General features: G+C 39.7%; 2 protein-coding genes and 1 long non-coding RNA gene across 6 annotated transcripts in view; 2 read left to right on the forward strand and 1 right to left on the reverse strand.

Annotated features, from left to right (window-relative positions):
- The window catches only part of LOC110970730 (CLOCK-interacting pacemaker-like), a 611,892-nt gene that overhangs the window by 468,025 nt on the left and 128,455 nt on the right, over positions 1–15,412 (reverse strand). The window lies entirely within an intron of this gene.
- The window catches only part of LOC110970310 (14-3-3 protein epsilon), a 59,216-nt gene that overhangs the window by 40,931 nt on the left and 2,873 nt on the right, over positions 1–15,412 (forward strand). Inside the window, exons 4-5 of one of the 2 annotated variants that reach the window (XM_051937701.1) lie at positions 2,836–3,042; positions 3,828–3,964. In XM_051937701.1, the coding sequence (XP_051793661.1) occupies positions 2,836–3,042; positions 3,828–3,964 (344 nt within the window). The remainder of the gene's footprint in view (positions 1–2,835; positions 3,043–3,827; positions 3,965–15,412) is intronic. The other variant, XM_051937702.1, reaches the window with a different exon arrangement.
- Positions 3,981–15,220, forward strand: LOC110970312 (uncharacterized). 2 transcript variants are annotated; one of them, XR_007937142.1, is made up of 3 exons: positions 3,981–8,114; positions 10,155–12,467; positions 12,619–15,220. It is a non-coding gene; the product is annotated as an uncharacterized LOC110970312 (long non-coding RNA). The 2 variants fall into 2 exon arrangements; XR_002597040.2 differs by lacking the exon at positions 3,981–8,114 and having other exon boundaries at positions 8,700–12,467.

Below are 15,412 nucleotides of genomic sequence, written 5' to 3' on the forward strand. Positions count from 1 at the left end.
AATAGTGATATCACACGATAAAAACACATGATATAAACAGAAAATAAATAAACCACACCTCATTTCGCTTCTACAAGGTCGCTCTGCTTGACCCAGCCACATTGCTCTGTGATTTATAGTACTTCTAGCATGGTTGAGTACATGATTGATGTTTTGATCTCAAATAAGTGCTTTTCTTTATCCAATAGTTAATTTTGTATGGTTTATTCTATATAAAAAACGGTAATTTCTCTTCGCCCATGGCATCGTGTTGTATCTGGGACCCTGTTGACCCGATGCTCGTGCCTCCGGAGGTGTAATAACAACATATAGGGAAAAATTTACATCCGAGAGGTCATGCATTGTGTTTTATTTTGAAAGTTCCGATTTAACTTCCTGTCTGGTGCTTTCTCAACGACAGTGAATTTACGAGGTTTTGAAGCGGCGGCACAGAAAATATACCTGAAGCGAATCTCCAACGCTGTGGCGCACGCTGGCGCTTCAGAGATGCGGCGCTGGTGCTCCGCAGCGTGTGCAGTGGAAATTGTCTGATAGAAGAGAATGGGTTCTAAGTGCTGCGCAGTACGATTCAAGAGCGCTGCGCGGCGCGGTGGTTTTGCGTTATGTGGAATTTAGGGGTTAAGGAAATAAATACATGATACAACTGGAATCACCAACTTGTGCGTAAACAAAACCACAAAAAGTCAGAGTTTTACCCACCGTTTATTGCTCTGCTTTTCCCTTTGCAGACAGATTACTGATCACCCATATATATCTGTAAACAAAAACATGATTAAGCTGCAAAACTGCTGTTGAATTGTTCCAACTCTGTTTCATGTAAATATGTTTCTGTAAACTTCATTTACATGTACTATCAGGCCTATAGGTACTGATCAGCCTCATAAAGATGCTTCAGTCTCCTCAGCTCTAATTTGGTTTGTTTGAAATGGGTTTTTGTTTCCTTAGATCTCCAGCATGAAATATATAGTCTCTAAAAAAAAGTTAGTTTTTGCTGCAAACTACCACGGGGAGAGATTTTTCAGTATTCACTGCTTATCATGCTACTGCTGTGAGCAACTGCAGTGTACCGGTATATATTTATTCCTTTTAAAGGATGATAGACAGTAAAACACCATTTATCCAGTATCTGGTACAAATTATTAAAAAGATCACATTTCTGCCGCTCAAGTTTTAATGAAATGTGCTGTGATATGTCAGAAAATAATCAAAAATAATGTGACGATAAAATATTAAGATGTACAGTGGGTATGGAAAGTATTCAGACCCCTTGAAATTTTTCAATCTGTGTCATTGCAGCCATTTGCCAAAATCAAAAAAGTTCATTTTATTTCTCATTAATGTACACTCAGCACCCCATCTTGACAGAAAAAAACAGAAATGTAGAAATTTTTGCAAATTTATTAAAAAAGAAAAACTGAGATATCACATGGTCATAAATATTCAGACCCTGTGCTCAGTATTGAGTAGAAGCACCCTTTTCAGCTAGTACAGCCTTGAGTCTTCGTGGGAATGACGCAACAAGTTTTTCACACCTGGATTTGGGGATCCTCTGCCATTCTTCCTTGCAGATCCTCTCCAGTTCTGTCAGGTTGGATGGTGAACGTGGACAGCCATTTTGAGGTCTCTCCAGAGATGGTCAATTGGGTTTTGGTCAGGGCTCTGGCTGGGCCAGTCAAGAACGGTCACAGAGTTGTTCTGAAGCCACTTCTTTGTTATTTTAGCTGTGTGCTTAGGTTCATTGTCCTGTTGAAAGGTGAACCTTTGGCCCAGTCTGAGGTCCTGAGCACTCTGGAAGAGGTTTTCCTCCAGGATATCTCTGTACTTGGCCGCATTCATCCTTCCTTCAATTGCAACCAGTCGTCCTGTCCCTGCAGCTGAAAAACACCCCCACAACTCTGCCATAAAGCCCCAAATGGTGGAGGGCTGCAGTGATAGTTGACTTTGTGGAACTTTCTCCTATCTCCCAGCTGCATCTCTGGAGCTCAGCCACAGTGATCTTTGGGTTCTTCTTTACCTCTCTTACCAAGGCTCTTCTCCCACGATTGCTCAGTTTGGCTGGACGGCCAGGTCTAGGAAGAGTTGTGGTCGTCCCAAACTTCTTCCATTTGAGGATCATGGAGGCCACTGTGCTCTTTGGAACCTTGAGTGCTGCACAAATTCTTTTGTAACCTTGGCCAGATCTGTGCCTTGCCACAATTCTGTCTCTGAGCTCCTTGGGCAGTTCCTTCCACCTCATGATTCTCATTTGCTCTGACATGCACTGTGAGCTGTAAGGTTATATAGACAGGTGTGTGCCTTTCCTAATCAAGTCCAATCAGTTCAATTAAACACAGCTGGACTCCAATAAAGAAGCAGAACCATCTCGAGGAGGATCAGAAGAAATGGACAGTATGTGAGTTAAATATGAATGTCGCTGCAAAGGGTCTGAATACTATGACCATGTGATATTTCAGTTTTTCTTTTTTAATAAATTTGCAAAAAAAATCTACATTTGTTTTTTTCTGTCAAGATGGGGTGCTGAGTGTACATTAATGAGAAATAAAATGAACTTTTTTGATTTTGGCAAATGGCTGCATTGACACAGAGTGAAAAATTGCAAGGGGTCTGAATACTTTCCGTACCCTCTGTATTTATATAAACCAACTGCTGTTTTCTTTGGGTTCTCACTCATAATAGCAACATACAATTCACGTATTTATCCCACACTGTACAAAACAGGACATTGGACTCTGCAGCCCTGATGTTTTGATATTTCCAACCATCAGTGCTCTCTCTTTTTGTGGTATGGGCTTGTGTGAAAGTTGATATCTGACCTTTTATGTTTCCCCTGCTCAGGAAGGGAGACTACCACAGGTACCTGGCAGAGTTTGCCACAGGCAATGACAGGAAGGAGGCAGCTGAGAACAGTTTGGTAGCGTATAAGGCCGCAAGTGACATCGCCATGATCGAACTCCCTCCAACGCACCCCATTCGTCTGGGACTGGCCCTTAACTTTTCAGTTTTCTATTATGAAATCCTTAACTCGCCAGACCGTGCTTGCAGGTGAGTTGAGTTGTTTGAAAGCAAATAAAGATATTCAGGTCAAAAATCCCAACTTCAAGTGCTCATTTTGATGGTTTACAGTTAAAAAAGCTCAAATTTGAGAAAATGTGTGAAAGCCAGACAATATTTGACATTTCTTTTGGTATCAAGTATTTGTTGAATGTTTCATGTGTGGAATAAAAACAGCATCCATTACTAAACAGCTTTTTTGTTACCATCATCTTGATTTGCACATTTACTATTTTAAACACAAAAAAACACTGTAACCTAAGGATCAGAAAGATATATAATCTTAAAAATCAAACAAACACATTTTTATCTGGAGCTGATCGTTACTGAGCTAGGGCTCAGAGGAGGATGAACATTTATCAGGTGGACTGGAACATCTTGTTTCAATGTTTTTCTTGGTTCTCCCTTCCAAAATAAAGTCCTTCACAGCTGCTGCAGTTGGCTTTTTTAATCCAGTATTTGTAAATCACATTCACATGTTTTAATATGTTCTCCTTTCTTCTTCTGTGTCCAAATCGCATGGAAAGAAACTGAGCGTATGTTCTAGCTGTTCGACACTTTTGGAGCTAAATGACTCTTCGAGTGAATAGACTAATTTCTGTTCTTGTGCTTTACTTCACTCCTTTTGCGCTGTTGCACTTGGTAGCAGAATCAAACACAGACCGTCTCACTGCAGCACGAACAGCTCAGATACTTGGATACTTACAGTATTTTCACCGCCATTTTCTGTACGTGTGTTTAGTGACCGTGTTGTCTTGCGTCTGCTCTGCTTACAGGTTGGCGAAGGAAGCATTTGATAATGCCATTGCAGAACTGGATACGCTGAGCGAGGAAAGCTATAAGGACTCAACACTTATCATGCAGTTGCTACGTGACAACTTGACACTATGGACCTCAGATGTGCAGGGAGACGGTGAGTGAACCTTTTTTTTTTTTACAGTAGATTAGTTGAATGGGCAGCATCTATTAGAATTAGGGCTGCAGCTATTGATTATTTTTGTAATCAAGTATTCTAGCGATTAATCAAGTAATCGAATTCTGCGCTTGGTACACATGTTACAGTGTCAAAAGTGGAAATAAGCGCACCATGCAACAGAAATAACCGTCATGGTGGAACACGGGCAGACATCTGCGGTGTATTAGTACAGGGGTATTGCACTTATGCAGTGTAGTAAAGGCTGTTTCAACTGCTGGTACTGCAGCTGATAGACCACAAATAAGAAAACTGTTTAGACAGTATTCAATCAGTAAGTTAACATTAGTTTCACTTGGATTTTGCCACAAATTTAAGGGATTTCCTTGACAGTAGGACAGTGTCAAACCTACATATAGTTCAACACAATATCATCTTTAAATATATCAAGTTTTCTGCCAGTATTCCTGTCTTACATAACTTCCAGTCGCAGCGCTTTTTACCGTCATAAATTATTTTCCTCATTGTTTTCCATTAAAGCAACCTGTTGACTGAAGCAACTGAACACTATCAGTTCATTTTGTGGAAAACAAGTCAAATGATGCATTAAAGGCTCCTATTTGTGTTACGAGTTTGAAGCAGAAAGTCTGAGTTAACCCCTTAAGCTTCAGTGTACCGCCGGCGGTACACCTACTAATTTGCATAGGAATTTCAAGAATGTCCGACGGCTGCAAACACGATTATACAAACACTATACGCCGATGGAAAGCTTAGATTCTCATGAATCCGCCGGTATAAACCACTTTCAGATGCGATTACCACAGCGGGTGAGAAAAACACATTTGTCCGACAAAAACGAATATTCATCCATCCGTTCTCTATACACGGCTTCAATGCACACAGCGTGACTCACATTTCCGGGTTTATTATTACACACACAAAAAAAGATTCCACAAAAAACGGCCATACTCCAACCTTTTACATCCAGATGACACAAGCCAGTAAACTATTTTATCCAAAACATGTCCTGAAGTCGGTATAAAATCCCCGAATCGGTCATTTTCAAGGAAATGCACCTCGCGATGCCCGTCCAATAGTCCCTGTATTTTTCGTAATTTTTTTTATTTAAAAATAGAATATTAGCGATTTTTTTGTACTGAAAACGGCTGGAATTGACTGAAGCTTAAAAGGGTTAACAAAGTAAGTTGAAAACAACCTTCATACCTGTTAATTCGAACTGAGGTTTTAGTTTTTGTCGAGCTGACTCGCACAAAGAAAATCTGACTGTTAAACTGTCTTCGTAGTTCAGTCCTCTGATCTGGTAAACATTAGAAGAGCTGTGCTGGTTAAATTAAAAGCATCCCATCAAATTTCATATCCCTTTATATTTTGTTGTTTATAGGTCTGAGTTCATATAGGATGAAATCCGGACTAGTTACTGACCTGGGGTTGAGTGTATATACTGGATTACATGAAGCCTGGATTCAGAGAATTTTGCCTCGAGTAATTTTAGTAATCAAATTACTCGAATAACTCAAGGTATCATTCTAGTCCTAATTAGAATCATTCACGATTTAATTTTATTCTTCTCCCAGCAGTATTAAATCCAAATTGCTTCCCTTCTGTCGCTATTATAAGTTGTAGTTTGTCTGATTTCATCGTATTTTTAGAGTCTCCCATTTTGCAATTTCTAAGATGCATGTCTTAATTTATTTATCTTATTAATTTATTTAATCAGGGACCATGTAGTTATCATCGGACAGATGCATTTCATATAGAGTGTGTAGCATAGATCTAATTTACAACTCCCGTCCCTGGTTGGGCTTTTAAGTAAAAGTGGTCAAAGGACCAACAACACAAATAAAAATGACACAGACATGAAAAATCTATAACACCCACCCACCAACGCACACACAAACATACACAAAAGCACAATCACAGACAGACCTTATAGTTTTCATAGGTGGGTACATTCTTGGTTGTTCTTTCAGCCAGTGCTTCACTTTTGCTGTAAACGTTTCTACATCTGCTATCCTGTTAATGTCATTTGGTAATGTGTTCCAGAATTTTGCAGAGAAGGTTTCTGAACCATTGTTAATGTTAGATGCTATCTAAAAACTTTAAGTTTCCCACACTTTCCCTCTGAGCACAGTGATTTCTCTATAATCTGAAGTATCTCTCACCTCTTTTCAGTACTCTCACTCTTCTCTAACTCTCCATCTCCCCTCATTCCTCTTTAGATTCTTAAGGACAGCCCTCCTTCCTTCTTCTGTTATAGAAGTGTATTTTGTAAGTCATTGCTCCTTCCTTGGACTTTTTATCCTCCTCTACCTTCAGCTGTCACTCCTGCCTCACCACCCTAACATCCTTCATTAACTTCCTCACAGCACCAACTGGTTTGGCCTTTCAGTTACTACACATGACTGTACTTTGTCTTACCGTATTGCTTCCTTTTCCACCCTTTTCTGCCCGAGTGGAACTCGAGTGCTGTGGGTTTTTAGTGTCTCCAGAGTGTCCGCAACACTTTCGATCACGCAAGGCTGTGCTTACCTCTCACCGTTCCTCAGTTTATCTCTCGTCAGATCATAACATGTTCCCATGTGTCATGAAACAATAGTTGGGTCCCAATGAGAGCGTTCAACCAGATATTGCAAACTGTAATCTCCCATCTTTTGTCTGTTAGTTTCTAAAAGTAAGAACTAATGTTAAAACATGATGGCCCTGTTGTTTGTCATTTATAGCCAGCCCTGACTGATTAAAATGACTGTCATCACTGGCAGATTATCTGGCAGATCATCTGCTTATTAAATTTAGTTCCATCACAGACCAGCTGAAACTTTAGTCTTGTGTTTAATGTTTTCTCTCCAAGCTGCTTGATTGAGTTTCTTTTATTTTTTTGCAGCAGAGGCTCTTTTCTAAAAAAAAAAATCAGCTCATTGCAGCACATTGAATGCACAATAGTCACGGTTACATGTTTTATTCATCAGTTAAAAATTTTGAAACAAGTAGTTAAAATTCTATGAGTATCCATCTACGTTTTATGTCCTCTGCTGCTCATTTAGTTTATAGTTTTTTTAGCTACAGGTTGGGGTTATTATTAGTTCAGTTTAATTTGTATAAACTCTGTGAATTCCAAACAGTTTTAAGGATTTTTTTTTTTTGCTCCTGTGACATTTTTATTCATTTAGGGTTCATTTTTCACTGCAGTATAAATTTCCTTCCATTATGTAAACAGTACAACCATGGCTAGAATGCAGAGAGAACTCGGAAAATGTCTTTTCAAGAATATGACATAGTTGCAGGATCAGAAATTGTGTAGAAAAGAAAAAGAAGTTAAATTTGACTATTTATTTTTCAAAAATTGGAAAAAAAAATGGTGGCTCTACATACCATCAACAATTCATGACTTATGTTTTTACAACAGTGTTTTCACACTTCTCTGCACAATTCCAGAGGGGTATTTCACCGTGCTGACTGTATCTTCTAATAACTTGCTGACAAGTTGATCCTCTGTTTCCTATGTCTGAGCCAAGCTGCACTGATGTCAGTTCTCCTAATGTTTCCATGCTTTTGGATTGTTGGAAAGCTGATTATTTCTGTTTTTACAGCTTCTGAGGGGTAAATGGTCTATTTCTAAAAAAAAATTAAATGAACATTCTTTTCAAACAGTGTTGTTTTCGTTAATGATGATGATGATGAAATTACTTCGTTGACGCCCCTTTTTTTTCATGACGAAATAAACACGGCTCTCTGATGACCAAAACATGACGAGACGTGTGCTAGTTTTCGTTCAAGAGATGAGACTGGACGAAAACGTTAATGGATGGTCGCTAAGATGTCCAAAAATGCACGACGTTTCTGCCTGTTGTTAGCGATGCAGATGCGCCTGCGTGCTGTACTTGTACAATGACTGGCCACGCATGCACAGCGCACCTCACACAGAGATTTTTGATGGACCATGGCAGCGTCAGGGGTTGGTGGGAGGAAAAAACGGGACGACCTGTGGAAACATTTTGAATAGCATGCAGCAGAAAGAAAAATGGAATGTGTTGTTGAAGAAGCTGGTAAATGTGGCTGCAAACTTGGTGGCAAGAATACGACGAATCTTAAGCGGCACCTGAAGGCACACCATGCTGACATTTTTTCGAAGGTAAGTTACAACAAGTCCTGTGAACATACGGTGTTAGTCGAGAGTTGGCTTGTGATAAATATCATAGTATGCTAAAAGTTTTGCACATAACTCCTGACGCACATGGGCTGCTAACATGAGGCTAATGTTAGCTTGTTTTCGCTAATGTCAATTCATTATCACGTGTGTTACTGTTAGGTGTCGAATGTGCAGGGATTTTTGGCCGGGCAGCAAATTTGATGCATTGGCATTGTGACTCATGTTGGGGTGACTGTCTGAAACTTAAAATGTGATCTCTGTGTGTTTACTTTGTCTTTTTAACAGTTATTATCGGTTAGTTTTTTGATTGCTTGGGTTTTAAGCAATGAAATACCGACATATGATATCTTAGAAGGATACTCACACACGTTATTATTGAGAACTGAGAGGTGGTAAGAGATATATTTATATATATATATATATATATATATATATATATATTTATATTTATATACAGTGGGTATGGAAAGTATTCAGACCCCTTGCAATTTTTCACTCTGTCATTGCAGCCATTTGCCAAAATCAAAAAAGTTCATTTTATTTCTCATTAGTGTACACTCAGCACCCCATCTTGACAGAAAAAAACAGAAATGTACAATTTCTTTGCAAATTTATTAAAAAAGAAAAACTGAAATATCACATGGTCATAAGTATTCAGACCCTTTGCAGCGACATTCATATTTAGCTCTCATGCTGTCCATTTCTTCTGATCCTCCTCGAGATGGTTCTGCTTCTTTATTGGAGTCCAGCTGTGTTTAATTAAACTGATTGGACTTGATTAGGAAAGGCACACACCTGTCTATATAACCTTACAGCTCACAGTGCATGTCAGAGCAAATGAGAATCATGAGGTGGAAGGAACTGCCCAAGGAGCTCAGAGACAGAATTGTGGCAAGGCACAGATCTGGCCAAGGTTACAAAAGAATTTGTGCAGCACTCAAGGTTCCAAAGAGCACAGTGGCCTCCATGATTCTCAAATGGAAGAAATTTGGGACGACCACAACTCTTCCTAGACCTGGCCGTCCAGCCAAACTGAGCAATCGTGGGAGAAGAGCCTTGGTAAGAGAGGTAAAGAAGAACCCAAAGATCACTGTGGCTGAGCTCCAGAGATGCAGCTGGGAGAAAGGAGAAAGTTCCACAAAGTCAACTATCACTGCAGCCCTCCACCATTTGGGGCTTTATGGCAGAGTTGTGGGGGTGTTTTTCAGCTGCAGGGACAGGACGACTGGTTGCAATTGAAGGAAGGATGAATGCGGCCAAGTACAGAGATATCCTGGAGGAAAACCTCTTCCAGAGTGCTCAGGACCTCAGACTGGGCCAAAGGTTCACCTTTCAACAGGACAATGAACCTAAGCACACAGCTAAAATAAAGGAGTGGCTTCAGAACAACTCTGTGACCGTTCTTGACTGGCCCAGCCAGAGCCCTGACCAAAACCCAATTGACCATCTCTGGAGAGACCTCAAAATGGCTGTCCACGTTCACCATCCAACCTGACAGAACTGGAGAGGATCTGCAGTGAAGATTGGCAGAGGATCCCCAAATCCAGGTGTGAAAAACTTGTTGCGTCATTCCCACGAAGACTCATGGCTGTACTAGCTGAAAAGGGTGCTTCTACTCAATACTGAGCACAGGGTCTGAATACTTATGACCATGTGATATGTCAGTGTTTCTTTTTTAATAAATTTGCAAAAAAATGTACATTTCTGTTTTTTTCTGTCAAGATGGGGTGCTGAGTGTACATTGAGAAATAAAATGAACATTTTTGATTTTGGCAAATGGCTACAATAACAGAGTGAAAAATTTCAAGGGGTCTGAATAATTTCAATACCCACTGTGTGTGCGTGTGTGTGTGTACGTGTGTGTGTGTGCATGTATATATACATTTGCATTTGTGTGTATTTAAAATATTATACGTTCACGTACGTGTGCTTGTTTTGTATTCACCTGGAGATCTTTATGGGACATGTACTTTCTATACAGAGATAGGGTAACTGTATCCCCCTCTGTTTTTCCTCGTCCAGATCCCGGAGACCATAACCCCTAAAGAGAGACCTGGTTGTCCAAAGGACAACAGGGCACAGTCATCTATCCAGGCAGCCTTTGCTGCAGGATCCAAATATAAGTCAGACTCACTGGCACAACGAGCCAAAGAACAGGCAATCGCTCTTTGGATTGGACGTACTGGTCTACCTGCTAGCACAGTTGAGGATGAAGGTTTCATCCTCATGAGGACCTTTGATAAGAGGCTGACAATACCCAAAAGAACAAAAATAAACAACTTAGTTGACAAAATTTATGAGGATGAAAAACAAAAGTACAAAGACAGGCTTGCCACAGCACGCAAAGTAACAATTGGGCTGGACATACACACGTGGACAAAATTGTTGGTACCCCTCAGTTAAAGAAGGAAAAACCCACAATTCTCACTGAAATCACTTGAAACTCACAAAAGTAACAATGAATAAAAATTTATTGAAAATTAAATAATCAAAATCAGCCATCACTTTTGAATTGTTGATTAACATAATTATTTAAAAAAAACAAACTAATGAAATAGGGCTGGACAAAAATGATGGTACCCATAACTTAATATTTTGTTGCACAACCTTTTGAGGCAATCACTGCAATTAAACGATTTCTGTATTTGTCAATGAGCATTCTGCAGCTGTCAACAGGTATTTTGGCCCACTCCTCATGAGCAAACAGCTCCAGTTGTCTCAGGTTTGATGGGTGTCTTCTCCAAATGGCATGTTTCAGCTCCTTCCACATATGTTCAATGGGATTCAGATCTGCGCTCATAGAAGGCCACTTTAGAATAGTCCAACGCTTTTCTCTCAGCCATTCTTGGGTGTTTTTGGCTGTGTGTTTTGGATCGTTGTCCTGTTGGAAGACCCATGACCTGCGACTGAGACCAAGCTTTCTGACACTAGGCAGCACATTTCTCTCCAGAATGCCTTGATAGTCTTCAGATTTCATCGTACCTTGCACACTTTCAAGACACCCTGTGCCAGATGCAGCAAAGCAGCCCCAAAACATTACTGAGCCTCCTCCATGTTTCACCGTAGGGACAGTGTTCTTTTCTTCGTATGCTTGGTTTTTGAGTCTATGAACATAGAGTTGATGTGCCTTACCAAAAAGCTCCAGTTTGGTCTCCAGTTTGGTTTGTCCCAAAGGACATTCTCCCAGAAGCTTTGTGGCTTGTCAACATGCATTTTTGCAAATTCCAGTCTGGCTTTTTTATGAGTTTTATTCAGCAGTGGTGTCCTCCTTGGTCGTCTCCCATGAAGTCCACTTTGGCTCAAACAACGACGAATGGTGCGATCTGACACTGATGTACCTTGGCCTTGGAGTTCACCTTTAATTTCTTTGGAGGTTGCTCTGGGCTCTTTGGATACAATTCGAACGATCCGTCTCTTCAATTTGTCATCAATTTTCCTCTTGCGGCCACGTCCAGGGAGGTTGGCTACTGTCCCGTGGGTCTTGAACTTCTGAATAATATGAGCCACTGTTGTCACAGGAACTTCAAGCTGTTTAGAGATGGTCTTATAGCCTTTACCTTTAAGATGTTTGTCTATAATTTTTTTTCGGATGTCCTGGGACAATTCTCTCCTTAGCTTTCTGTTGTCCATGTTCAGTGTGGTACACACCTTTTCACCAAACAGCAGGGTGACTACTTGTCTCCCTTTAAATAGGCAGACTGACTGATTATGAGTTTGGAAACACCTGTGATGTCAATTAAATGACACACCTGAGTTAATCATGTCACTCTGGTCAAATAGTTTTCAATCTTTTATAGAGGTACCATCATTTTTGTCCAGGCCTGTTTCATTAGTTTGTTTTTTTAAATATGTTAATCAACAATTCAAAAATAATGGCTGTTTTTGATTATTTAATTTTCAATAAATTTTTATTTATTGTTACTTTTGTGAGTTTCAAGTGATTTCAGTGAGAATTGTGGGTTTTTCCTTCTTTAACTGAGGGGTACCAACAATTTTGTCCACGTGTGTATGGACCTAAAAAGGACTTGCAGCATCATTTCTGGCAATTAGTGCAAGCTATTTTTGCACTGTGGAAAACAAAGCACAGCACATTTTGCTGAGACTTGACCAGATCGCTCACCCATACACTGCGGAGTGTATAAAAACCTGTGTTTACCAATGCGCAGAGGACTGGGGAATACCACAACACAAAATTCTGACAGTCATAACTGATAATGGAAGCAATATGGTTGCAGCATTCAAAACTAATCAACAGGATGGTCCCACCAGCTCTGAAGATGAATCCATCGAGACAAGTGACATCGATGACTCTGATGTGGATGTAGCGGACCAAACGTAAATTGTTTATTTGCTCTTAATTCGCATTTTCAGTATGTCAGTTACTTTGAGCTATACTAAGTTATAGTCACTTTTGATAATTGTTGATTGTATTGCATAGTGTTTATGAAGTCTTTCTTTTTCTGTTTTTTCTGTCTTATCTACCTAGGTTTGGAGGCATAGATAGGACCCCCTGTGTTGTTCACACACTGCAACTTGTGGTGAACATTATCCAGAAAAATGCAAGTGTCAGCCGACTGCTGGGCAAAGTTAGAGGGCTCGTCAAGATGTTCCCCAAGTCATCAATGGCCACTGAGCGACTGCTGCAGCTGTTGTCAACTAACTCTGGTCAAAGAATTTAATTTTTCACCACTCGCTGCTGCATGTTTTCTTGACCCGACAGTTGCACCTGAAGCACTCCTTGAAAATGATGAACAAATTGAGGTGCTTCTGGGAAAAGTAGATTACATTGCTCAATTGGTGCCACCAGTAATACAGGAAGAGGAGGCTGAAGATGAGGAGCCAGTGGAGGGCAACCAAGAATCAAAAGAGGAACCACAGAGAAAGCGGTCCAGATTCAAATTTTTGTCAAAAGCAGGCCGGCCATCCTGGCCTAGCCTCTCAAAGCCGTGTGTCAAGGAGGATTAAGAAATTCAAGGAACAGTTATCACAGCCTATAAATGAAGAGACTGCTCTTGAATTTTGGGCTGCACAGGGAGATTCTGTTTATCCGAGCCTGAAACCTATCGCCTTAGATCTTCTTGCAATGCCAGCATCTCAGGCATTTGCTGAGAGGGTCTTTAGCGTTACAGGTGACCTCAGTCGTGGTCGTCGAAACAGAGCAAAGGCCATTTTAGAGCGAAGCGCCTTCCTCAAACTGAATCGAGGTCGATAGGCTAGATTTGTTAACAGCAAGCTGTTACTACTATTAGCACAGATGTAGATATGCCACTGTGATTGTGATCGCACCTCCTGTGAGACTGCACTAGGGGTAGAGGCCCCCTCTATTGATGTTGCTAAACATTGTTGTTTCTATTTGTTCCTGCTTTAAAGACCCAAAACAGTGTTTACAGGGTTTGTTTTTTTTGCATTCAGGGGTTAACCATTTTACTTTGTTCCAAAATTTCAAGTGGCAGGTTTGTTTCATATTTGATGGTATAACTTAAAGCCTACCTCACTGTACCCAATTTATTACCTTTGTCAGACTGTCATGCGTGTTACTGTTATACATACTGTAGAGTGTGCAGGGATTTTTGTCTGTTGCTTTAATGTATAAATGAGTTTGTTCTGTCTCATTTTTGCATAGAAATTCTAAAAAATAAACCCGCAAGTCCTGAAGGAGGAGTATCTTTGTTGGCTTTTTTTGGAGTAATGAACATTGATTCCAATGTCATTTTGTCAGTGAGGTTAATAATACGTAATTTGTTAAAAGGCTAATACGTCTAGACTAAAACTGGACTAAAACCTTTTGAGTTTTCGTCAACTAAAACTGGACTAAAACTATCACTTATAGAAATGACTAAATTGTGACTAAATAGAATAAGGATTTCGTCCAAAAGACTAAGACTAAATCTAAATTTGCTGCCAAAAACAACACTGTTTTCAAACCTGTTTTGGGCTTCAGAGAATTTAACTAAGAAATTTCTTTTTGGCTTCCTACCAAACAACACAACTACAGTTGTAGCTATTTGCAACTTTAGTTTGTAAATTAAAGATCAGATTCTGTATATTTTTTGACTGTCTTCAAAGAGTTTCTATGATTTTCACAAGTCTTGATCTAATGGTTTGCAATTGGCAAGTGCCTGAACAAATGAAATATAGAAATATAAATTAAATTTCCTCCACAGTGGGGGGGAAAAAATACAAATAATTCCAGCCTTATATTTAATCCAGAGAGCTTGTGGACACCTTGCTTCTTCACTGTGCACATCAGCGTCACTGCATACAGATCATGTCTGGTTTCAGCAGAGTTTGGAAACCTCAGCTTTAACTGAAGTGCGATATAACAAAGTGCAGTAGCAGCATTGGAGGCCCCTGCTCCGACTCCTGCGGCTATCTCACATCCCTGTAAGCTGTGATGCTAATGAGCACTGTTACAGTTTCTGTTTTAATCATGATGGATTCTCAAGCATTTTGATATTTCTGCCTCTTAATTCTTCATTACCCGGATGGCTGTGCTGTCTCTATAGTAACCTTTCTAAGCAACCAGTTGCACAGGGTCACGAGACATTTTACCCCTTAGTAAATCTGACTGAGCTTGTATGGAAGACACTGTTGAATTAACTCACTGGCCTTGCATGTTAACACAGTTGGTGGTGAACGCAGCACTTTAATTGTAAATGTTGGTTATTTTTAGCATGACTGACTTATCCACTGGTCAACACATTTGTTAGACAAAATTAGCTGTGCACTTTCTAAGGTGAAACACTGCAAGTGAAAATGAGAAGTAACAGACATCCGCTTGAAACTTTCCCAAAAAGACAATAATTTTTTATGTTTTACAAATTTTGTGAAACTGTATGTTTAAATGTGTAAATTAGGGATTATCTCATTCAGTATGCTTCAACTTGCATAAATCTCCAGAACAAAAATGTAAACCTCGGATAAAGCCAACCTCAAAATTCTAGTTACATTTTGTTGACAGATTAGAGTCAAAGATTGTACAGAGATTTTTTTATTAATACAGATGTATTTTCAGATGAAAATGGTGTCAAAAACTGGAGAAAGACAGTTTGTCTTTTTTCTGAGGAATAAAATATTCTGCAAACGAGGCTATGGATGATATTTGGCGTATGAAGATATTGCAGAAGTGGAGATTTCTGACTCGGAGTATGAGAGAGTGATGAGATGAGAGTATGAGAGAACTTATTTTGACACTTTAAAGATATGCATTGTAAAATTTTGTACATTGTGTACCAATATAACAAATTAAGTTCAAATATAATTTAAATTTCACTGGTTGA

Source organism: Acanthochromis polyacanthus, chromosome 17 (assembly GCF_021347895.1).
Source record: "Acanthochromis polyacanthus isolate Apoly-LR-REF ecotype Palm Island chromosome 17, KAUST_Apoly_ChrSc, whole genome shotgun sequence".
Classification (NCBI taxonomy): domain Eukaryota; kingdom Metazoa; phylum Chordata; class Actinopteri; family Pomacentridae; genus Acanthochromis; species Acanthochromis polyacanthus.